General features: G+C 47.5%; 1 protein-coding gene across 2 annotated transcripts in view; it reads right to left on the bottom strand.

Annotated features, from left to right (window-relative positions):
* Positions 1-24,581, bottom strand: part of LOC146800034 (uncharacterized) — a 153,937-nt gene that overhangs the window by 23,669 nt on the left and 105,687 nt on the right. Inside the window, exon 9 of one of the 2 annotated variants that reach the window (XM_085620935.1) lies at positions 11,046-12,303. The exons of the other annotated variant lie outside the window; for it this stretch is intronic. Within the exon in view, the coding sequence (XP_085477061.1) occupies positions 11,447-12,303 (857 nt within the window). The 3' untranslated portion in view covers positions 11,046-11,446. Of the gene's footprint in view, positions 1-11,045; positions 12,304-24,581 lie in introns of those variants that run through there. 2 annotated transcript variants of the gene reach the window in all.

The raw sequence follows: 24,581 nt of genomic DNA, 5'->3' as shown, positions 1-24,581 counted from the left end.
TCTGGTGATGTCACTCCTTCCTTGTCCTCTCGGGGCCACTGTAGGATTTTGTTGCATTTGGCCATGCGGTCTTGGGACCATACATTTCCATCACTGAGCAGCGCCGCTCGGTCATACACCTCTTCCACTCTTAGGGGTGGGGAGTATTTGCGGTCTCCCTTTCTCTTGAGAACTGCCAACTTTACTCTAACCCACTCCCCTTTTTCCAAAGCTGTCTCTTTCACGTTTTTTCTGCGGTTGTAATGTTCTGTATATATCTTCTGTGCTTTCTCCAGGTTGTGTTGCACCACTGCCGGAGACCATTTGCTTGTGATTGTCTTCTCCTTCCACGCGACATTGTCTTTTGTGAAGGGTTGCCTTCCACGTAAAATTTGAAACGGGCTGTACCCCGTGCTAGTGGGGGTGATGCGGTATGCCCATACTGTGCTTAGTACCTCCTTTTCCCAGTCTTTGCCCCTGGAGATGGCTGCCTGTATAGAGCCCATTATCACTCTGTTGAACCTTTCTACTTAGCCGTTGCTGGCAGGGTGATATACCGACGTATGTTTGAGTCCGATGCCATTTCTTTCTGCAAACCGGGTCCATTTGTCCGAAGTAAATTGGGGTCCGTTGTCGCTAATTATAGCTCTGGGGATGCCTTCCCTGAGGAATACCGTTGTGAGGAATCGAATGATTGTCTCAGTGTCCATTTCTTCTTGAGTACTTTGAGTATTTGTCCACTATTACACATATGTACTTGGGAATACCCTGGTTGTCAAGTACCGGCCCCAAGATGTCCACTGCCACTTCTTCCCAGGGATTACTTGGGTTCGTGAACCTTCCTAGAGCAGGCCTCATGGGTTTCAGGATTTTGTCAGCTCCTTGGCACTGCACACAGTCTCTGACATGTCTCTCCACCTGTAGATCCATACCTGGCCACCAATACGTTTGTTTGGTTAGTGCTTTAGTCTTCACGATTCCCAGGTGCCCCTCATGTATTATAGTCAAAAGATATGGTATTATATTCACTGGTGGTACCACTCGGTTTCTTCGGTATACAAACACTCCATCATTTCCCACCGACAACTCGTCCCTGACCTCGTAGAATTGCCGAATTTGGTGCTTCTGTTGTTCCCTATCGGGCCACCCTTGCACTATGCGTTTCTTGATTTCTTCCAGATCTCTATCTGCTCCGCACGCATCCTTCCATTCTCTCCTGCTTATTGCCCGTTCCGGATCATCAGTCAAGGCTACCATCTCATCATCTTCTTCTGTGCCCGTGGTGGCACTTTCCATTGCTACCGCCCTGCTGAGATAATCAGCTATCTTGTTTCTTGAGCCTGGTATATATTCCACATCATAGCGATATTCCAAGAGTTTCAGTGTCATCTTCGCTATCCGGGGTGTCGCACCGGCATGACCGCTAGACGTTAGTACCTTCACTAGGGGTTTGTGGTCCGTTTTCAGCAGGAATCGCGTGCCCCACAGGAACTGGCGATACTTCCCCATGGCCCATACTGCGGCCAACATCTCTTTCTCAATCACGCTGAACTTTTGTTCTGAATTCGTTAGTGACCTGGACGCAAAGGTGATCGTCTCCTTCTTGCCGTCTTGTCCCTCTTGCATGAGCACTGCTCCCATCCCCTTTTCGCTGGCGTCTGTCATCAATATCGATTTCCCTAGGGGATCGTACCCTTGTAACGGGATAGCCTGGCTTATTTCTCGTTTGACTGTGTCAAACTCTTCTTGCGCGTCTTGCAAAAGTTGTTTTCTCCCTCGTGAGCTGCCTCATGTGGTGCGTTTTCGTGGCAAAGTGTTGGACGAACTTACTGTAGTATTCCGCCATCCCTAGGAAGGATCGTACTTCTTCCTTGTTGGCGGGCGGAGGAGCATCGCAGATGATTGTCACGTTCCCTTTTTTTGGTGTTATTCCATTCTCTCCGATTTCGTGCCCTAGGTAGGTGACTGATGACATGCTGAAATGGCACTTCTCCCACTCTGCTGTTAGTCCGTTATCCTCCAGGATCCTAAGTACCACCTCCAGCTTCTAGTTGTGGTCTTCTTGTTCCTTCCCCATCACTAGGATATCGTCTTGGAAGTATTGTACTCCCTCTATGTCCCTGAACAGGCGGGCCATTAGCTTTTGGAAGACTGCCGCTGCCGATGCCAGACCGAAGGGCATGCGGCAGAATTGATAGCACCCGAATGGAGTTATAAGTGACGTCAGTTTCTTGCTCGTGTGGTGCAGGACTATCTGGTGGTACGCCGACTTTAGATCGATGGTGGAGAACCATTTCACTCCTTTTGTTCGTGCCAGCATTTCCTCTATGCGTGGTAGCGGGAACTTCTCCACCATAATACACTTGTTGAGTTCGGAGGTCCACACATAAGCGCATCTTGCCTGATGGTTTCATGGCCACCACTAATGGTTCCAACCATTCAGCGCTATCAATGGGTTCAATAATCCCTTCATTTTCCAGTCGGTGTAGCTCCTGTTGCACTGCCTCTCTCACTGCGATCGGTATGTTCCTCACTTTGTGTGTGACCGGTTGGACGTTCTCCTTGAGCACGATTTTGTGGGTAAATTTTTCCAATTTCCCTATCTTGTCCCCAAATATTTTCGGGTGTTCGCTTCGCAGTCCCGCTGCCTTGGACCATTTTCCTTCCAACGCCACCAACACTTGGGTGTCTCCTCCAGGATGCAGTTGTATTCCCAATTCTCCTTGGTCCATCCACCCTAGGACCGAGGGTCCTTTCTCTGCAACGTACAATTTGCACTGGGCGCTGCGTTCTTTGAACTGGAAGAGCAGTCTTCTAAATCCCACCATTGGGATAGGTTCCCCCGTGTAGGTGACCGGTCGTATGTCGGGCGGTTCCAGATGTGGGCCTACTTTCGGTTTAAATTTCGCATCCCACACTGACCTTTGGACAATCGTGTAGGGGGACCCCGAATCCGCTACTATGGTGATCTCCACGCCTCCAATGTGGATGTCTCACTGGGGTTTGCGAGATCTTCTGCCGTCAATACCTAGTACTTGGTCTTCCACGCAAAGAACTTTGTCTTCTTCTTCCTGACCCTCTTCTTCCTCTCCTAGGTCTTGTGCCACGTATTTCACCGTGCGCTGTTTCCACTTCCTGCGACACACCTTCTCGTAGTGGCCGACCAGGCCGCAGAACGCGCACTTTGCTCTGAAGGCGGGACAACGTTTGTCATGTGCCGCATGGTTCGGGCACCCACACCTGTAGCACTTCGACGTTCCTTCTTTGTCTTGTTTCCACGTTTGTCCCGGTTTTCCTTTCCCCTTGTACGTTCCCTTGTTTTCTCCTGGCGCCGGTTTTCCTCTTCCATATTGGTCGGCGTCCTCCACCTTGTTTATCATGGGTCTCGGGGCCTGGTCTCTCTTCGCTGCGTCTGCGCAGCGCTTGGTCAGTTCTGCCCTTTTCACGATGGCTATCACATCTTTCAGCGTAGCATCTCCGCTTGCCCACAATTTATCCTGCACCGTCTTGCTTGTTGTGTGCATTACAATTTGGTCCTTTATAAATTCGTCGTGCAGAGCTCCGAATTTACACGTTATCGCCAGCTTCCTTAGTGCCGCAACGTAGTCGTTTATCGTTTCCCCCGCTTCTTGCTTCCTCTGCTGGAAATTGTAGCGGTCGATAGATGTGCAGACTGCGGGGCGATAGTGGTTGTCTAAGTCTTCAATGGCGTGTTTGAACCCGTCACCGTCCGCTGCTGGACGGATGACCGGTGTTAAGTTTTGGACTACTCGTATGCCCTCTGGTCCCAGATTATGTAAGAGTATCCTCTTCCTCCGGCTGATGGAGAACGCCTCTTCATTCTCGTCTTCCAATGCTTCGAGGTAATTTTTGAAGTATTCTCTCCAGTCCTCCCATTTCATTTGAGGCTCCCCTGGTCTTGGTAGGAACGGGACCGGCGTCGTTAGTGCTGACACCTGTGCGCACATCTTGGCTTCCGCCTGTTTCCTGGGACTACCTGGCGCTTCCGTTCCTTCTCCCCTTCTTTGGGTCATCTGGGCCTCTTCAGTCCCTTCTGCGCCGTCCCTCCCTGATTCCGCCAGGGCCTCTTCTATATCTCGCCCTGGGTTGCCTACCACGCTTCCTTGCACTTGGTCGGCACTCTTGCTTTTCTCGTGCCTCCCTCTGGCTTCCGTCTGCCACTGCCGCGCTCTCTCGGTGTCCTGGTGTCTGTCCTGTGACCCCCTGGTATACCTGCCCCTGTAGGACGTCGTCTCCTCCGGCTCTCCTGCTGGTGGGGGCTTCCTCTCCCCTGGATGTCCTTCAGGGTCTTCTAAATCCCAGCCTCGTCGCCACTGTAAAGTGTATGTTTTCCCCTCAGTGAAGGACAGGAGCCAAAGTAGCAATCTAACTTTTCTTTATTCGTTAGGTACATATATCACCTAAGAGCGCCGGGCATCAGCCTCCGATCGCTGCAATTTCGCCTCGCGCGTCTTGCGCTGTTCGCGCATGCGCAGTGGCGTCCAAGATGGCCGCCACGCGCATTTGCGTGCTTACGTAGTGCGCGATCTACTAGACCGCAACACTACACTGCGCGGGCGGGCGCGCCACGCTTTACCGCGATTACTTTCACTTTCACGGCCGCTATGATGTTTGATTGTGATCAGCGATCACTTTCACTTTCGCGGCCGCACAGCCGCTTGGCATAGTCAATAGGTCTCGTTTTTGGGACCTTATAAGTATTTAGTTATGCAACGGTTGCATGGCTAAACACTTATAAGGTCCCAAAGGCGAGACCTATTGGCTATGCCAATGCTTGTTTTTAAGATTGGTGGACCGTCTGAAAGGTTATAGCGCTTACACTTCTAACATGGGATACTCTATCCTTCATACCAACAGACATGTACTTATTCATGAGCCACAAGGAATTATTTGATTGATGTTATCACTGATTCAGAGGTGAGCTTCGGGGGCTTTGTGTGTATGTCCATCATATTGGGGCACCCACTTATTATGTAGGGACCCGATTGGCTTGAGAAATTAGTACTTAACTGAAACGCTTATTCTGTCCTATAGGTCAAAGCACCTAGGTCTGCTTTATACTGCATGGATACACTGAGGGTGTATTCTTCTTGACCTATTATATTCTCACGGACACTTTATTGTGTGGTTTTTTCTCTTTTTAAATAGTGGTCTCTCTGACAAGCATTTCTTTCCGCCCTTCACAACACTTTATTTTTTAATCTTATCCGATTAGGACATCGTTTATTCACTATAAGATCACGTGTTTCCCTTCTTTCTCAACTTTTCCCTATAGGGTTCTCTTCCCTTAGTTCTAATCTTTCCCGTTTTTACAATGTTTCCTCTGCCTTCTGTTCTTACCCTTGGATCTCATTTCTTATTTTGATCCATGTCTTTACCTTGTAAATAGACAGACATATCTAGAGTCAAGAATTGTGGCTACCTCACGGGTATCTCAGGTCGATTTTTCTAGGGTGTTTCCTTTAACAATATTGGAAGTTTTGTGTACACCTGTTATTGCAATCTCTTTATGCAGGTGTATTCAATTCAATTCATAAAGCTTTATTCGGTACATTGCATCAATAACCATAAAAGCACATACAGTTTATAAACACAAAACATCATACAGAATACAGAGGTACAGATCCGTCATATAAATAATTAAAACGTCAAGCTTTTCCTTGTTTGGATACATTTAAAAAGGTAGGCAGCAGTAAAAAAGCAGATATCTACTGCAGGTGTATTATGTATGTGTTTGTTTGTATATTCATGGTCTTATTGGACGTTTTATGACATGCTGCACCTTTCATGTTATTCTCCAGCCCTGAAGAAGTCAAGGGTCTTATAACCCACTGACGAAACACATGTTGGCTGGCTTGTGCGCACGAACACTGCATTAAAAACTAACAAGAAGGGCTTCGAACTACGCCTTTTTAATTTGTTGAATTTCAAGAACAATGTTTGCCTATTTGTGATTTACTGTATGGCGTGTGCATAGGGCCTGCTGTAATTTGTTGTTTCGGTCTTGCTGGTCCGTGTCCGGGGGGGGGTTTTAGGGGTTTGTTTTCCCCCACCTGTGGCACCGCATTTATCATTTATTTGACAAGCACTCTTCACGATATTTGGTGTAGCGCCATTGCAGATACCTGTGATAATTAATAACTCCCCCTCCTTTTCAGCCAAAATAGAAAATACCATGCTTAAAATTGGTTAAAAACTTTCTAACAAATTCCATAAAAACGATTGTTCCTCATCAAATGCTTTGTATTATCGTCATTTAGAGGGTAATACTTTTTCGTACATTTGTTGCTTTGAGAAAAAGTGCAACATTCAAACAGACCCCAATATCATTAAGGTCAAGCATAAATTTCAAAGCAGCTATATGTGATCTAACATTTTGGGTTACAAAAAGGGATTTTAAATAGTGGCGCCTAAAATTCGAATACAAATCACAAAATAGCATAACATAGATTGTACTTTGCTTACTCTGCCTGTCATAACGACAAGGAATCGTTTCTGGGGGACAAGATATCATGGTGGGAAAAGCAACTAAATGAGAAACAATTCCAAGAGCGGAGGGCGGGACAGGAAGAGCCAGTGACCCCACCCACACTATCGCGCTGCTAGCGCTCTAGCTGACTGCATCAGGCAGGGCATTTAAGGCGGCGAGGAGCAGCGGGAGCTTGCGGAAGGGAGGACGGTGGCAGAGTCTCCCCGACCCGCTTTACTATCTGCTGTGATTGGAACAGCGCTCTGCGCTCCCCACTAGCCGGTACCGGTTTGTGTGTGTTTGCACAGTTTAGCTTTTAATTTGTCACTACGATATTTTAAAAAACCTTTGTCATACTTACTGCCATTACGGTGAGATTGTGCTGACGTTCTGACTCCTTGAGGGCTTGTGCTCGATTCTTCCCCTGCCCCGCCCCGGTCCGACACGGCAACCAGTGCCGATTGAGCGGAGGGCGGGACAGGAAGAGCCAGTGACCCCACCCACACTATCGCGCTGCTAGCGCTCTAGCTGACTGCATCAGGCAGGGCATTTAAGGCGGCGAGGAGCAGCGGGAGCTTGCGGAAGGGAGGACGGTGGCAGAGTCTCCCCGACCCGCTTTATTATCTGCTGTGATTGGAACAGCGCTCTGCGCTCCCCACTAGCCGGTACCTGTTTGTGTGTGTTTGCACAGTCTAGCTTTTAATTTGTCACTACGATATTTTAAAAAACCTTTGTCATACTTACTGCCATTACGGTGAGATTGTGCTGACGTTCTGACTCCTTGAGGGCTTGTGCTCGATTCTTCCCCTGCCCCGCCCCGGTCCGACACGGCAACCAGTGCCGATTGAGCGGAGGGCGGGACAGGAAGAGCCAGTGACCCCACCCACACTATCGCGCTGCTAGCGCTCTAGCTGACTGCATCAGGCAGGGCATTTAAGCCCTCTCGTCGCCCAAGCGCGCAGCGATTGCGCGCAGGGGGCGCCTTAGTCGCGCCTGAGACGAGCCAGAGAGGAGCCCGTCTGTGCCCGTCCGTGACCGCACGGGGCCAGGGGCCATGACCCCTGTTATCGAGGCTCCTTCCGCTGGCGGTTCCGACAGACTTAGGTACTCCTCCAATGACCTACGTAATTTGTGGCACCCGCCGCTGAAAGGTTGCGCTCAGGACCCTGACTTATGTCTAGAGGGCCCTTTCTCATGTAGGCATTGCCGTTACCAGTCATACCCATGTCCTCCCCTTTCAGGCACATTGACCCCTGAGGACTTGTGTCCCAGGTCTCCTAGGGGCAATAGCATATTATGTAATATAAGATCCCTCCCGAAGCATCACTCGGAGGTTTGGGACTTAATCCACTCGGCCCGCCCTGATTTCTGCTTTTGTACAGAGACCTGGCTCAAACCCCATCTGGTCCCTGCCATCACTCTGGGGATCCCTTTGGGGTACAAGATTCTTAGGCTCGACCGCCCTGTCAAAACCGGCGGCGGGGTCGCAGTAATCTATAAAGACACTCTCACTGTCACCTTTCTCGACCAATGCTGTACTAGGGACATTGAAATCCTTGTTTTCAGAATTGGGTCCTTGCCACAAGCTTGCTGGAAGGGAGCACTGGTGTACCGTCCCCCTGGCCCTTGTGGGGAGGCTTCTACTCTCCTTCTGGAGACATTAGCTCCTCATATCAGCATAGGGACTAATTTTGTACTCCTTGGAGACTTCAATGTCCACAGTGAATTGGCTGACAATGCAGATGCGCGCAACTTGCTGGCTGATCTATCTACCCTTGGTCTTAAGCAGTGCAACCAGGGTCCGACCCATCGGGCCGGTCACACCCTCGACTTAATCCTGTCCAACTCGCACCTCCTGTCGTGTTATCCTTCTACGCAGGTGGAATGGACTGATCACTTTGTAATTAATTTTTCCCTCCCCGCCCTCTTCACAGAACGTTCCCAACCTGCTCCCCTTCCGTTATGGCGCAGGCAGTGGTATAAGGTGTCTGCTGACACTTTTAAATCTACTTTCGTACCTCCCGATTTTCTCCCCTCTGACTCCACCAGTTCGGCTCTGTCTAAATACAATGATGCCTTGATCACGGCGGTCAATTTAATTGCCCCTTTAAGACGCTGTAATCGGCGCTCTGACCGCAGGCAGGAACCATGGTACTCGGACCTACTGCGTGCGGAGAAAAAGGCCTGCAGGAAGTTGGAGAAAGCCTGGAGAATCTCACGCAGTATGACCGATAAAGATCGCTATGGCTCAGCCATGAGACTCTATCATAAAAACATCAGAGCTGCCCGTAAATCCCACATTGTCTTCCAACTGTCCGAGGCTGGCAACGACCCTAAACTACTGTACCAGGTTCTCTGTACATTTACCAAGCCCGTCGCCTGTGACAGTCCTGAAATGCTGACCCAAAAACTGTGTGAGGATACCGCTGGGTTTTTTGCCAATAAAATCGATTCCATTTATCGTAACATCTCCCAAATAAGCCCACCTATTGAGGAGACGGTCCCCTCTTTTAGCCCCCAGCCCGGAACAGTCGGTGCTGTTTCCACTGCGCTGTCCTCTATTCCCGAGATTAGCTTGGACCAAGTCAACTCCCTGATCGGGACTATTAAATCAGGCAGCCCAGTGGACCCTGTTCCTGCCCGTGTCATGCACCTCATTGGGAGTGTCCTCAGTCCTTCCATTCAGACGGTGATCAATCGCTCCCTCTCTGAGGGACTGGTCCCCCGGGAGTGGAAGGAGGCCATGGTCAAGCCTATCAGGAAAAACACCTCCATCCCCTGGTCTGATATGACTAATCTGAGGCCTATCTCCCTCTTGCCGTTCATCAGCAAATTGATGGAGAAGCATGTGAATCACCATCTTTCCAGCTTTATTGAGCAGGCCGGCTGTCTGGACCACTCTCAGTCGGGGTTCAGGCCCAGGTATAGCACCGAGACGGCTCTCCTCTCCGTCACGGATGCTATACGCTTGTCCCTGGACAGAGGGATGTCAGTGGTGTTGGTGCTGCTGGACTTGTCCGCAGCTTTCGACACCATATCCCACGCAATTCTCCTTACCAGATTAAAGGAGATTGGTATTGATAGAGCCGCCTTGGCGTGGTTCACCAGCTTTCTCTCTGAACGTACCCAGAAGGTGAATATGGGTTCCTTCAGCTCCCCCTCGGCCAGCATCACCAGAGGAGTCCCGCAGGGCTCCTGTCTCAGCCCTACGTTGTTTAACGTATATGTCTCCTCTTTGGCTAACATTGTGAGGTCTTTCGGGTTTATGCCTATCTCCTACGCTGACGATACGCAGCTGCTGTTCACTTTTAAAGACTTTACCTCGGAGATAAGACAAGCCTTCTCCAACGGCATGACTGCGATCGCCAGCTGGATGGCCCAGAACTTTCTCCAGTGTAATGTGGGAAAGTCTGAGGTCATGCTATTCGGAGGGGCAAAAACCCTGTGGACCCCTGACTGGTGGCCCTCCAGTCTGGGTCAGGCCCCATCCCCTAAACAGGTGGTGAAAAATCTGGGGGTCCGTCTAGATCATGATCTCACCCTTGCCCATCATGCCAGCACCACGGCGGGTTCCTGCTTCCACATTATTAGCCTCCTTCGGAAGGTGTTCCCCCTTCTGCCAGACCATACAAGAAAGACCTTGGTCCAGGCCCTCGTTTTGAGCCGCCTGGACTATTGCAATGGCCTATTCTTAGCAGCCAACGAAGGAGTGCTTAATAAACTCCAGGTGGTTCAAAACACTGCGGCCCGCCTGGTGACCAATGCCCCCCCTAGAACCCCATCCTTGCCCCTCCTCAAGGCCCTCCATTGGCTTCCCATCCGGAAACGGGTGGAATTCAAGATTTGCTGTGTGGTGCACAAGAGTCTTCACAACCTCGGTCCACATTACCTGGCCGAGAAATTTTTATACCACCGCCCTTCCCGCACTCTTAGGTCTAGCAATCAGCTATTACTTCAGGTTCCTAGACATAACAAGACCAGACAGGGAGGTCGCTCCCTCTCCATCATGGGCCCACGTCTGTGGAACAGTCTTCCTCTTTCCCTCAGAGATTGCCCTAGCCATCTAGCCTTCAGGAAACACCTTAAGACTACCCTGTTCTAGTCGGAGCGCTGCCCTACCTGTTTCTTCACAGCACCGCGCGGAGATACACCTTCGGGTGTGATGCCGGCGCGTTACAAGCCCATAAGTAATAATAAATAATAAGTCTAAATCTGGTAAGTACAAAGCTGTGCAATGGATTTGTAACCACTTACCCAGTCATTTTTGCTTTGTTCTTCATACTCTGCTATCATCATCGAATCAGTCCGCCTACCCCCCTTACCTCAACCTCCATGTTTATCCCCAGCTAACATCATTGTGACACCATATAGCTGTTGAAAGTCAATGAATAAGGACACCTCACATCTATGTACCGTTATGTGCCCGGCACTGCAGTTGCTTGATGTCCACCCTGACAAAACTAGACAGCATTTGCTGTCCAGCAAACGGTTGTCACATGCTAATGTTTATATTGTAAAACCCAATAAAATATTTTGCAAAAAAAACCAAAATGAACAGAAATCCGCAACATTGAAATATTTATGGCAACATATTTATTTTTTTGAACTTTATAGGTCATTACATGAAAGACAAAATCTCTTTACATGCTTCAACACATTCTGAGCTAAAGCATTTTTAAATCTGACAGACATTAAATTGGATCAAATATATTTTTGTACACATTACTCACTGCTTTTTTGGTCTATAGAATTTCACACTACAGATTGTTTTTATTCATCATGTCTGTGCATTCTCTGGAGCAAGCATGGCTTGCACATTAATCTCATCTCATATGTAGCGCAGTGAAAGGACTCACTCCTGTTTGGTCACTCTTCTCTGTGCCAGATGCTGATTTTTGGGTAAATCTTTTCTCACGTATAATGCAAAGCACTAGATATATCCAGTGTGGATTCCTTTGTGCACTAGAAGAGCTGGTTTCACTCGGAGTGCAGTAATTTGGCCTCGTTCCTGTGTGTTATTAGGTGCTGAATAAGGTTTACCTTTTGAGTAAATCTCTTCTCGCACATGGTGCATTGATGGGGCTTCAAACCTGTGTGGATTCTTTGATGTATTCGAAGATTTGACTTATCAGTAAAGCATTTCTGACACTCTGTGCAGTGAAAGGGCCTCTCTCCTGTGTGTGTTCTTTGGTGGTCTGTGAGAGACCGCTTGAGACGAAAGCATTTCTGACATTCAGTGCACTTATGAGGCCTCTCTCCAGTGTGGATTTTTTGATGCGATTTAAGATTTGAGTTGTTAGCAAAACTTTTTCCACACTCGGCACAGTGACAGGCCTTTACTCCCGTGTGGATTTTGTGATGAATCAGAAGAGCTGATCTTTTAGCAAAGTTCTTCTTGCACTCAGTGCATTGGTAGGGCCTCTCTCCTGTGTGTGTCCTTTGATGGTCTAAAAGATTTTGCTTATGAATAAATCTTTTATCACACTCTGTGCAGTGATACGGCCTCATCCCTGTGTGGGTTCTTCTGTGATTTAAAAGATGTTGCTTCCGAGTAAATCTTTTCTCACACACAATACAGTGAAAAGGCCTCACTCCTGTATGTAACATTTGGTGCCGTGGTAGATTTGACATTTCAGAAAAGCCCTTTTCACGCTCACTGATGTTGTAAGGTCTTGACTCTGAATGAGCGGTTTCATGCTCAACAAGAAGTGCTTTTTTGTTAAAACTCTTCTCACACTCATTGTATGTGAAGCATCGCTCAGACTTGTAGACTCTTTTGTATTTTGTTAATGAGCATATCTGAGACTTTTTCTCTGAGGTCTCAGATTCAGACACTAGAGAGTGAAAAGAAAACCAAAAATCAAACACTGTACATGATCATAAAGTAAAAATAGACAAAAGACTGAGTTTAGCTGTATAATATAATTGTGTCTAAAATACTCACATTGTCTTTAGAAGTGGTGCTAACCTGCCCATTTGTGGCCTACTCTATGGTTTTCATCCAGTGGATCGAATAATCTAGGAGTCCACAAGAAGTACGCCATACTTTTTGTGATGTTCAGAAGAAAAACAAGCCTCTGAGGGCGAGGAGCTCAACAGCTATTGTCCTGGATGAATGGTGTCCACAAAGGAAACGGTGTACCTGACAAGATGGTCATTAGCTCCAGGCTATTGTTCTACTCAGGACATAATAGCCTGCATACATTTGGTTTCTAGGTCTCCTCTCTGGCACTGCAGGGCTGTCCGGGGGACCGCAGTGTGCACAGCTGCTCCCTTCCAAACCAATTTCCACCTTGTCCTGCAATCCAGAGTCCTATTCACAGTTCTTAAACAATGAAGTGCTTGGCTGATATCAGTGAATAGAATTCCACAAATACTTTGATCCGCAAATACTAGTTGCTCCCCTACAAATGTTTGAGAGCAGATTGTTTGAAATGTATAACTAGTTAGACTCTGTGGCCCTTGCTTCCCAGCAGTGCAAGCAAAGGAGAATAAATTAGGACCTGTTTGAATCAGTAACTTGTACTCGCCTAAAGTATACAGTGCCTGCACCAGCCCAGAGAGATGTTTTATAAGGGATAAGGCCCTACTGCTACAGTACACCTTTAAGGAGTGGGACCAGTCCCTTGACTATGGAAGAATCCTTCTGCTGCGACAAGTTGAAGAGCGAGCAGCGTAGCTCTTTGAACAGACAAGCATCTTTCCAGAACTGAACAAGAAGCAGGTGGTTGAATTTAGTTCAAACGTATGCAGAGGTGCATCCCCAGGTTATGACTATGATCATACAGTACAATCCCTGATCCCAGAAGAGACTGTGGGATCATCTAGAATTTGGCCAGGTGGAAGCACTGCCATAAAGTAGTAGTGTCCTCTCCCAGCCAAACTAGAAGTTCTCCTCCTCAATCAGAAGTGAGGGAATTGCTAGGTTTCTGACATCGACCCTCAGCTGACTTAAGCGCTGCAAATCCTTGACCAATTGGTCTGATCTGCCAAAGGGACACTGAATCATAGTCCAGCCCTCTGTAGAGCTGGGCGAACACCAATGTTTTTCACTGGCAAAGTTCTACTGGTAAAGCATATTGGCAGCCAATCCATCAGCATGACAGCTTCCTGTTTACAGTCTTAGAAGGAGAGTATTTTCTTTTGGACCCCAGGTCTTAGGGAAGTGTCCATTGGGTCTGTCAATCACTTGGATTCCATGTGCATAATCTCTCCAGCCCTTACTTTTCTAGAGATCCTCACAGCTGAATTAAAACTGTGTTTGCTCTCTAATCCTACATCCTACTTTATAGTCTCTGGTGGTCCTGCCTCTGGGTCACTTGGAGACAGTACGTCTTGTGAGTGCCACCACCAATTGAAAAGAGCCAGGGTACATAAAAATCAAGTTTCATGACAGTCAAGTAGAAGACAATGATAAACCTGAAGGGTATAAATGAGTGGGTCTTTCGACAACAGAACACGGACTCAGACATCCATGTAACAAGGGACTGGATGAGGCTTGTGAATCTTAAAGAGGACAACAACACCTATGTATTGATCCATATCTGACAGGTTGACCAGTAGTTGCTATATTTCCAATAAGGTGGCCATATATGGCAGCTTTGTTGCCTTACATTCAGTCTCTTTCCTGCACAATGGTATTTGCCACGTTGGGCCACATCCACACCTACAGTTTCCAAATAGTTATTTACCTCAACAAGTGCTCCTCATGGCCCAGACCCCCCTCCCCCATGCTTTGGGGAAATCCGTACTGTACACTGAATTTGCTTCATGGCCAGGGCTTCCTGGAAACCATCCAGACTGTGTTTGAGCTTTATTGTAAACACCAAGATATATGTACTAAAACAACACAGGAAAACTGCACCATTTGAAGATGGAACCTTTGCCTAAAACTCAATCAGATGCTTCTTATGATGAGGGACACAGATGCAGGCAATATGCCTTGACCCACTACACTTAACAGCAACACAGTAACTAGGGAATTCTCATTGAGGCAGGGCTTCATCTATGCGGTCAGTTTCCTCTTGAGTATGTGTACTACAATGGTGTGCACTAGTAGTTGGAAAACATCAAGGAATGGAAAGGAAGGGCCATCTTTGTCTCTTAGCTACATCTGATCCCGGAGCCAGATACCAGTAGAGTACGTAGGGAGTGACAACCTTGAAGGAAACATGATGAGTTGGCTCTGGTCTCAAGAGGGAGAGGTTCTTCCCATCTAGTTTGGCAGATCTCAAAGGGATGCTTACTATCGAGAGTATAGCCAGGAGCACATCTCTGTGGCCAAGGGTCTTTGGGACCATTGCCCGGAGAGGCACCTCAAAGTTCATGCTTGCCCTACAGTGAATGTCAGAACATCCAGTGACAAACTATTGCTCAGCAACAGTATTGTGTACAGATTATCAAAAAACACTATTCCGTAAAGGTATGCATGACAGGTGTGGAATTATTAAAATTCCACATCCATTGACAACAGAATGCAGCCACTTCCTCCGAGACATTAAATCCATACTTACCTTGATGGTACAGTGGCAGTCAATATTCTCAATATTGTTGTAAATCAATAACCTGCATTCAACAATGTGCTAGAAAACACCCAAGGGGTGGTTTTATTAATCTTATGATGTGTTTGGCAGGGCTTTCATGAGTGTTTTTGTCTAACATGCAATACAGGTCTGATTGCATGTAGTACATGCAAACATAACTTTGCATTTCCATTCAGATGCTGTGTGCGAAAGCTGCACGTCAAAGTACTGGAAAGCAGAAACCAACCCAACATTTCATTTATTCTTGCAGCTAATAAATGTGTACTTGGATTGCCATGTTTCTTCTTTAAGTCACAACACCAACAAGGAAAATTGCTATTCTCTGTTGCACTAACTGTTTGTGTACGCAGTGGACGAAGAGATTGGTATAAGCAGATGAAATTGTGTGTTCTATCCTGCAAGAAGAAAGAAAGTAGGTTTCCACATACTCTCTTCTGGAGAAGAAATTTTGGATATCAAATTTTTTCAGTATCTTACTTAAATATGCAGGAACTGAGCACCAGCTGAACCCTCTTCACTCAACTGTACTATAAGCCTAGAGAAGGCACAGGTCAGATTTAGACACACAGACAGGTTGCTGGATGGAGTGCTGAATTATGGAGTTCTGACTTCGAAACTGAAGGCAGTATAAGGTGCATGATACCTACCGAGCCATCCCATTTGAGGTTCAATTAGAGCCAATTTAGGTGAAACTGGTAAGTTAGAATTGTGCGATTAAATGTGATTGGGCACATTTGTCATTTGCCTTAATTTGTATAGTTGTTGTTGAGCTGTTTATTATACTTACAATAATTCTAATGCACCTGATTTGTAGGCACATTATGTATACCTTTTGGGACTGGAATGTCCACGGCATTATATATAGGTGTGCACCTTTACCCCCGCGTGCCGACTGCATGTAAACCTGGTATCCTGACTTGAGGTCAGGCCACTTTAGCGGGTATGCCAATGCTTAGGTCCTGCATGGTAAAACCAAGGTCTGGAACCTACTCTGTGACCAACCAGACCCTCTGTAGCAAAATTAGACCACTGCCCATGTCTTGGGTTGATGACAGACAACAGTAGTCGCAGCATACAGACTTCTGAGCATTCATAGTTCTGAACAGTGCCTCTTTTGTCTCACTCAGTGGCTGAGTCATGTAAATTTCAGCAGTGATGGGACCACTCAATCCTTGAACAGACATGTCATGTATGTGCTGATTGTGTGTGCATAATGTAAGTATGACTGCTGTGCCCAGTAGGATCTATTTTGGATGCTCCCTAGTTTCTACATACTGTGCGGCACATGATGGAGAGTGGATGCAACTCTCTCACAGAGTGAAAGTATATTGCCTGCATTCCAGTTACTGGACGGTGCAGTCTCAGCAACAAAGTAAGAATGGATGGAGAGGGGCTGCCTTGAGAAAAGGGTTGCTGATAAGTCCTTCCTAAACACTTCCTTTTTGTGGGAGATAGGGTTGCCGGGGACAAGTCAATTGTGAAGCAATCAGACACCACTTTGTTTTAAGGAAGGAGCAATGGCACTGAGGTCTGGTTAGCAGACCCCAGTGCACAGTCAAGAGTCGAAAACCAGCATCTAGTAGCTAAAAAGGGCGCACAAAGAGTGTGTGGAGGACAACTGCAACAAAAGCCCAGTTTTCTACAGAAATGGAATTAGAGAATACCACGGTTAGGTGTTTCCCCAACAATGGGTTAGTTTTAAGAATGAGGAAGTGCAATTTCAGACCTTCAATCAAAGACACTCAACTGAGCACCAGTAATAGCTCTCTGTGAAAGGTACTGCACAATCTAGCCCCTTTCACTTTCAATGTTCAATTGAGAAAGTGCTCCAGGAGCACTTTGTGGTCCATGGTAGTGAAATCCACGGGGAGATCCAACAGGATCAGTGCAGCCTGTAGACTTTGGCCTCTCTGAATTTTTCCCTATTATCTGTAGCTGTCATCAGTGTCCATCTCACAGGGTGGAAGATCAATTGGACAAAAAAAGGAGACTGCAGAACTGCAAGCATACATGCAGTCTGTGGTTCGTCTGGCAGATCTATGGCCCTCTAGCTATGCAGGCAAGGTCTTTGTGGGTCTAAAACACCTCATTTCTCAAGACTATATCCACGAAGGCTTCAGTATGCCAAGCCTTTCTCTGGATCTTTCGAGTCAGAACGCAGTGTAATTTCTTCTTCTTCTTATCTTATCTTATCTTAGGTGAGATTTGTAAAGCGCACTATCGCCGAAGCTTCCTGGCGCTGACAGACAGAGTGAATGAGGGGGAGGCAAGAGAAAACGGGATTCTAACTGAGAAGAGGGAAAAGATAAGTCTTAAGAAGTTTCCTGAAGTTCATAAGAGAGGAGGAGGATTTAATGGAGAGTGGGAGGGGATTCCAAAGTCCAGGGGCAAGATGGGAAAACTGGCGACCACCGAATTTCTTGGTTCTGATTTTGGGGGTGGCTAGCAGATGGCTGTGGGCAGATCGGAGATCACGCTGAGGATGGTAGGAACGAACAAGAGATTTTACAAACGCGGGGCCAGGGCAATGAAGGGTTTTGAATGTGAGGCAAGCCACCTTGAAAGCTGCCCTTTGGTCGATCGGGAGCCAGTGAAGACTGTGGAGTAGAGGTTTGGCTGACTGCCATCTAGGGGTGTTAGAAATTAAACGGGCCGCTTGGTTCTGGACAACTTGGAGACGATGTGTCAGAGATGAGGGAAGGCCATGATAGATGGAGTTAGAGAAGTCCAAACGGGAGAGCACCAGTGAGATGACAACTTGGGTGAGTGCAAGAGAGGGAAGAAGGTGGCGGACTTTACGGATCTTCCGCAGTTGGTACATGCAGGAAGATATTACCGAGCCCACCTGTGCTCTGAGAGAAAGTTCAGAGTCAATGATCACTCCCAGACTCTTTACAGCTTTCACCGGGATTGGGGGGGAGCCTAGCTCCGGGGGCCAAAACTGCGGGCCCCAGTGAGTGTGGCTGAGTCCCGGGAGGAGAAGCTCAGTTTTCCCGGGGTTAAGTTTCAATTGATTCTGGTTCATCCAACCTTGAATGTGAATCATGACTGCATGAAAAGTTTTGATGGCATGAGGTGAATTAAGCGGAAGAATGATCTGTAAGTCGTCGGCATAGTTATAGACGACAATGTCCCATTTTTGAAGAGATTGAATCAGGGGCTGGAGATATAGGTTAAATAATAGCGGCGATAAAGAGGAGCCCTGAGGGACTCCACAGGACGTGGGGGTTTTGGTAGCAGTAAAGGGCCCCAGGCGGACCGCCTGTGTTCTTCCAGTAAGGAAGGACTTAACCCAACTGAGGGCGGTACCCTGGATGCCTGCCTGCCCGACACGGTGGAGGAGGATGTTATGGTCCACCGTGTCAAACGCGGCTGATAGATCCAGGAGGACAAGGGCTTGGGGAAGCCCAGCGTCCGCTTTGTTCCTGAGTGTATCCAGGACTGCCAGAATAACATGCTCAGTAGAATGGGCAGGTCTGAAACCAGCTTGGTTGGGCTCGAGGCGGTTGGATGATTCAATAAAGTTTGATAAACACCGGGTGACATGGGCCTCCATCAATTTAGAAAAGTACGGAAGGAGGGAGATGGGGCGGTAGTTCGAGGGCTCCGCGGGATCGGCGCCAGGTTTTTTAAGAAGAGGCACTAGAATGGCCTCCTTGAAAGAGGTCGGAACGATGCCGCTGTTAAGTGCCCCGTTAAGTAAAGGTAGAATGCAGTCAGGCAGGTACAGGCATATGCTTCGTAGGACAGATGGCGGGCAGCAATCATTCGGGGAACCAGATTTCACCCGGATTGCCAGTTCCGCTAGTGAAGTGGAATCCAGGACTGGGAAAAGAGAGAAAATCGAGGAATAGTTGGTACAGAGAACCGGTGGAGGGGACTGGGGAGAGGATGGGATGGATTTTTTGATTTTCGAAATTTTATCTAAAAAGAAAGAATTGAGGGTGTCACAGGCCTCTTGAGTAGGGGTCTGGGCTGGGAGGGTTCTGTCATCAGTGGTGAGTTCATCCATAACTCTGAACACCTCCTTAGATTTATCAGCTGCCGACGAGATCCTGTGGGAAAAATGATCCATTTTGGCTAGGCTGATGGCAGTTTTATATTCTTTACGCGCAGCTAGATAGGACTGTCGAGCTAAGTCGGAGTAGTCGCGTCTCCAGGTGCGTTCTGATTGACGTGTTTTTAATTTCAGGAGCTTGAGATCACCAGAGAACCATCTATGGGAGCTGCGGTGCCTAGTACTAGGAAATTTGACCAGGGGGGCGAAGAGGTTGCTGGCCGATTCTAGCCAAGAGCCAAGATCATGTTCGATGCTGTCTATATCATTTGAGGGGAGGAAGGCTGGACGGGTATCGGCAAGGGCCGTAAGAAAGCCTTGAGAGTCATAAGTACTCCATTTCCGTGAGAAACCGCCAGCCATCAGAGGAGGGGGAATCTGACCGGTGACAGTAATGATAGTATCAACTAGATAATGATCAGACCAGACACAGGGGGAGACGTCAGGTGGAGATGATCCCAGATTACAAATCCAAATCTGGTCCAAGATATGACCCTTATTGTGGGTAGGATAAGTGATCTGTTGCGTGAGGTTCAGACTATTAAGAGTCTCGAAAAGCTCAGTGGCATGGGGACCAGCGTTAGTGTCGTTGAACCAGTAGTTTAAATCGCCAAAAAGGGCGAAACTAGAGTGCAGCGTTAGAAGGTTAGACAACTGTTCACCCAGGATGGTGGGAAAGGATGGCATGGGATTGGGAGGCCGGTATAGAAGCAGAAGGGTGAGAGTGCCGGTATCAGTTTGCACACTGATAAGTAGGTTATCCACCTTAGGGAGAGGGAGGGAATAAGAAGAAACGGAGTTAAGGCGCTTGGATATGATGGCTGCCACCCCACCCCCGGGCCGATCACCATGACGGTCGGCATGAAGGATGTAATAATCGGGGGGGAGGGCAGCCAAGATATCTGGAAGGGACTCAGATGTTAGCCAGGTTTCTGTGAGCAGGAGCATGTCTGGATTGGTGTTAGCTAACAAAATAAAGATATCCACAGAGTGCTTGACCAAGGAGCGAGTGTTTAAGTATAACACCCTGATGGTCGTGACATTCCTGGTCGGCGTAACTGATGGTGTGTTACCTCTTAGGTGGTGTTGCTCGGGATGCAGGAGGCCAGCAGTACATATACGGCGAATAGCCGTAGGAGAAGGAGAGGACGCAAGATGTTGCAGGTCTTTAAGAGATTGAGAGGAGTACGAGAGGTGATAGTCAGCGTTGCATGCCCCATGGCCCGATCTGGCGCGGACGGGCGCAGACGGGCTTGCCTTTAGCGCGCCTTCGGCGCGCTGGCGGCGCGCCCGCTGCGCTCGTCCGCTGCGCGGCCGAGATATGCACATTATTTATAGAGCGTAAGAAAGTGACGTCGGGGGGCGTGGCCTCACAAAGGGGCGTGGCCTCCGTCCTCGCCGAGATAGCGGCGGGAAAAGTTTGAGGCTGAGGACGGCTGCAGCAGCGCTAGCACAGCTGCGCAGGATCAGCGAGGTACCAAGGAAGTGAGTACACGCAGAACCACAATACAATACAATATATTTAAAACAAGTATCTAAAAAACACAGTAAAAACGCTCTCGGCTTCCGCCTCAAGAGCACGATCTGTCTAGGGCTGGTGGGGTTGAAAGTCAGCGGTTTAAAGGTGACGTTGGGGGGCGTGGCCTCACAAAGGGGCGTGGCCTCCGTCCTCGCCGAGATGGCGGCGGGAAAAGTTTGAGGCTGAGGACGGCTGCAGCAGCGCTAGCACAGCTGCGCAGGATCAGCGAGGTACCAAGGAAGTGAGTACACGCAGAACCACAATACAATACAATATATTTAAAACAAGTATCTAAAAAACACAGTAAAAACGCTCTCGGCTTCCGCCTCAAGAGCACGATCTGTCTAGGGCTGGTGGGGTTGAAAGTCAGCGGTTTAAAGGTGACGTCGGGGGGCGTGGCCTCACAAAGGGGCGTGGCCTCCGTCCTCGCCGAGATGGCGGCGGGAAAAGTTTGAGGCTGAGGACGGCTGCAGCAGCGCTAGCACAGCTGCGCAGGATCAGCGAGGTACCAAGGAAGTGAGTACACGCAGAACCACAATACAATACAATATATTTAAAACAAGTATCTTCTTCTTGGTCACATCAGTAGGATTCTGAGGCCTGGTCCAGACTTTGAAGAGCAGGAACAGCACAACATTTGTGGGTGGGTCACAGACTTTCTTTTTGAAGTTAAATAATGAGTTATATCTAACTTAATATATAAATAGAGTCTACTAAGAGTATAATGTAATTCTTGAATGAGTGTTAGGAAATACTGGTTTTCAACAGTTATTTTATTTAGTTCACAGTAGTCTCTGCATGGTCGGAGTGCCCGCTTTGTTCTTCACAAAGAATGGAGCTCCGGCAGGAAAGTGGGACATTTGTGTGAAACCTTTAAGAGTGGGATCACTATGGTCATTTCGTACTTCTTTTTCTGGTCCTGTTAATGGATTTAGTTTTTAGCAGTGGAATCGGAGCTCTGCATTTTAAATTGATTTGACAGCCATAGGGTCTAGTGGGAGATCATTGTGCGGCTTATTTCTCACTAAAAGCATCTGTGAAATGGAATTCAAAGTAATAATACTGTTTTGCCAATCTATAGGAGTATTATCTTTAGTAAGCCAGAAAATGCCTAATATTGTTGTAAATATGGCATCAAATGTTAGATCAAATGTTATCCGTTCTTCATTTTGACATGACCTCAACGCATCCAGAGAAGAGTATGTTACAGGATTGGAAGCCAGGCGAGAACCATCAACACCAGTGACCTTTTCTGGTATCCTCCATCACCAGAATAAAACATGGCTGAGGTTGGCATCATTCTTCCAGCAAAGATAAAGTTAATGTTTTTAATAAACATATTTTGCTCTGGGTCCCCTTCCCCAACCCGGTTAGGGTCGAGCTCTTAATTTTCCCAAGGGTGGTATTACTAGTCAGTCTTGAGTAAAATGATCACACTTCGCACAATTTAAACACTCAGCGCTATATTCCAATTGGTGACTTTGAAATTAGGCCTGGGCAAAATGTAAATAATGGCTGTGTGATTTGCGTGTTACGATTGGTACATGAAATTTCTGAAACTATGCCTTTATGCTCCATTGCATAATTATGCGCCATTCGGGGTAAAGGTTTACTCACAAGTGCGCAATTTGCTGTAAAAACATACCACAAACGCACTTGAACAACAGAATGCTAGTGGCTGTTGCTTGCTTTGCTTTTGTTGAAATGCACCCTCGCAACAAAAACTGAACTGCTGATTTGCATTTCACATAATTTCTCTATATCTTGCTGTGATTTTGTGTACCTACCAAAAGCAAATTACGTGAATTTTGCACACTCCTATTTGAAATATGAGACAAATCTTTTTTCAAATGCAACAAATTAATACAACAGTAGATGCTGAGTATTGGCTGTTAGGTTTCCCAAAACGTTAAATAGTTTATCTTGAACATTTGAAAAAGGAAAATTCGAACCTATCCATGTGAGCTCATTAATATGATCAAAAAATGTATTCCTGTGGCAGTAAAGTTAGTACTTTTATTTTTTTTTAAAACAAATTTTTATTGTGTCAATTTTGCCATCGCCATGCAGAGCCCTGTAACCCAGAGACGTCTGCCATATCCTTCATACATGTACATACAGGCAATAGACAATTGTATATATAAAAAAAAAAAAACCTCAACCCCCCTTCCCAACTCCTTCCCCTCCCCCCAACACCCAATGATCGCACTTCCTCCAACTAGTCTTACTCTCCCCCTTCTGTCCATCCCGCTCTCCCCATGCATCTTGCACGCCCCCGCGCTGCCCCCCCAGGGCCCCAACGGCCGTGTACAGCTGCCCCTATGGTACGATCTCCCTCTCTACTGGGGGTTCCAGCCCAATTCCACGGTAGTCTGCCCATCGTTTCCAGATCTTATAGTGATTGCGTGGGCACCCCCTGGCCTCGAAAACGGGCTGCTCCAGCCCCATACAGAAATCCAGGCCGTTCTTCCATCTCGTCATGGAAGGGGCTCGTGCCGCCTTCCACTCCCTTGCAATATCCCGCTTGGCCAGTGTGAGTCCCAGCAACATAAGATGGCGTTTGTATATATCACCCCCTATATCCTCCATGACATGAAGTAGATCCAGCCGCGGCGAGCGGGGGAGCTCCCACCCCAGCACTTCCGAGAGGCACGCCAACACTCCCCTCCAGAATTTATCTAGGGATACGCACTGCCATATAGTGTGGAAGAATGTGCCCTCTTCCCTGCCACACCTCAGGCACTCCGGGGATGCAATCAGCCCCGCCCGCCACAACCGCGCCCTCGTGAAATATACCCTGTGCAGGTATTTAAATTGAATCAACCGGAGCCTCATGGCTATAGCTGCACCGCGCGGGGCGGCCAGCGCCTCCCTCCAATCCTCCTCCTCCAGGGTGCCCACATCTGCCTCCCAATCCCCCCGAAGTTTGCTCAGCGTGGGGGAACTGTGTATAACCAGGGATTGATAAATCATGGAGATTTTTTTATCCGGTAGATCCCCCGTGAATACTTTCGCCTCCAATGGGCTGAAGTCGGGAAGCGACTCCAGACCCACCAATTCGGGCGACAGGGCGTGCCGGAGCTGGAGAGATCTAAAAAATTGCTCTCGTGGCATATGAATAAAGTTAGTACTTTTGATGTGGTGGTAAATACATCCAGTATTTGATTTACCACTTCTAAAACTAGCTCATCCATTAATATGCAACCCACCTTCTAGACCTTCTTAATTACTTTGCTAAGGTCAAAATTTATATATAATACAAGCTAACTGTAATTTCAAATCCCCATCATATTACCCTAATCCTGAAGGAGCTCTCCTTACTGGCCCAAAGCATCTTCAAAGGAAATCGTCATTTACAAAGCCATCATGATCAGCACCCCACTCATCTTGCAGACAGGCTCACCATCGCGGATGGTTCTTGGCACACCTGCAACCAGGAAACCATCAAACTGCACCCAGGATCGGGAGCAACATTCCTAAATCCATCAGGGCTGCCCAGACACTACTCCAAATTTGGAAAGACTTGTAGAGGCAAGTCTTGAAAGAACTCTACACCACAATGCATTAACAGTCTACAAACCAACCAGCTCTCCTTATAGGCATTAAATGTATGCTTGTCTTTTGACCCTGTACAGCCTTCAACTGCCTTTTGGCTAGGTTCTCGCTATAGAAATATAACACACAGACACACAAACTGAACTGGTCACCCCACAGGAAAAAGAAACCTTAACGTCCTGGACCATAGATGTTGTGCAATTGGAGCCTAAACTGGGCTGTAGGAAAGTGCCCCTTTTTCACATGCTCACCCCCACAAATGTTTGTCATTCGCGTTTCATGAATGCTACTTCGGGGTTTTCCTTACATAGGCCCGATACCCTCAAACCCCCAATTCCAATACAGTCAACACTCATTCGGTTGGGTAATTATGTCAACGATGGTTAAAACGCAAGTCTGCGAGTTAACACATACGGTATCTAGTGGCACTCATTTTAA

This window comes from Triturus cristatus, chromosome 8 (assembly GCF_964204655.1).
Source record: "Triturus cristatus chromosome 8, aTriCri1.1, whole genome shotgun sequence".
NCBI lineage: Eukaryota > Metazoa > Chordata > Amphibia > Caudata > Salamandridae > Triturus > Triturus cristatus.
Note: the sequence above shows the minus strand (reverse complement) of the source record. Positions and strands in the feature narration are given on the sequence as shown.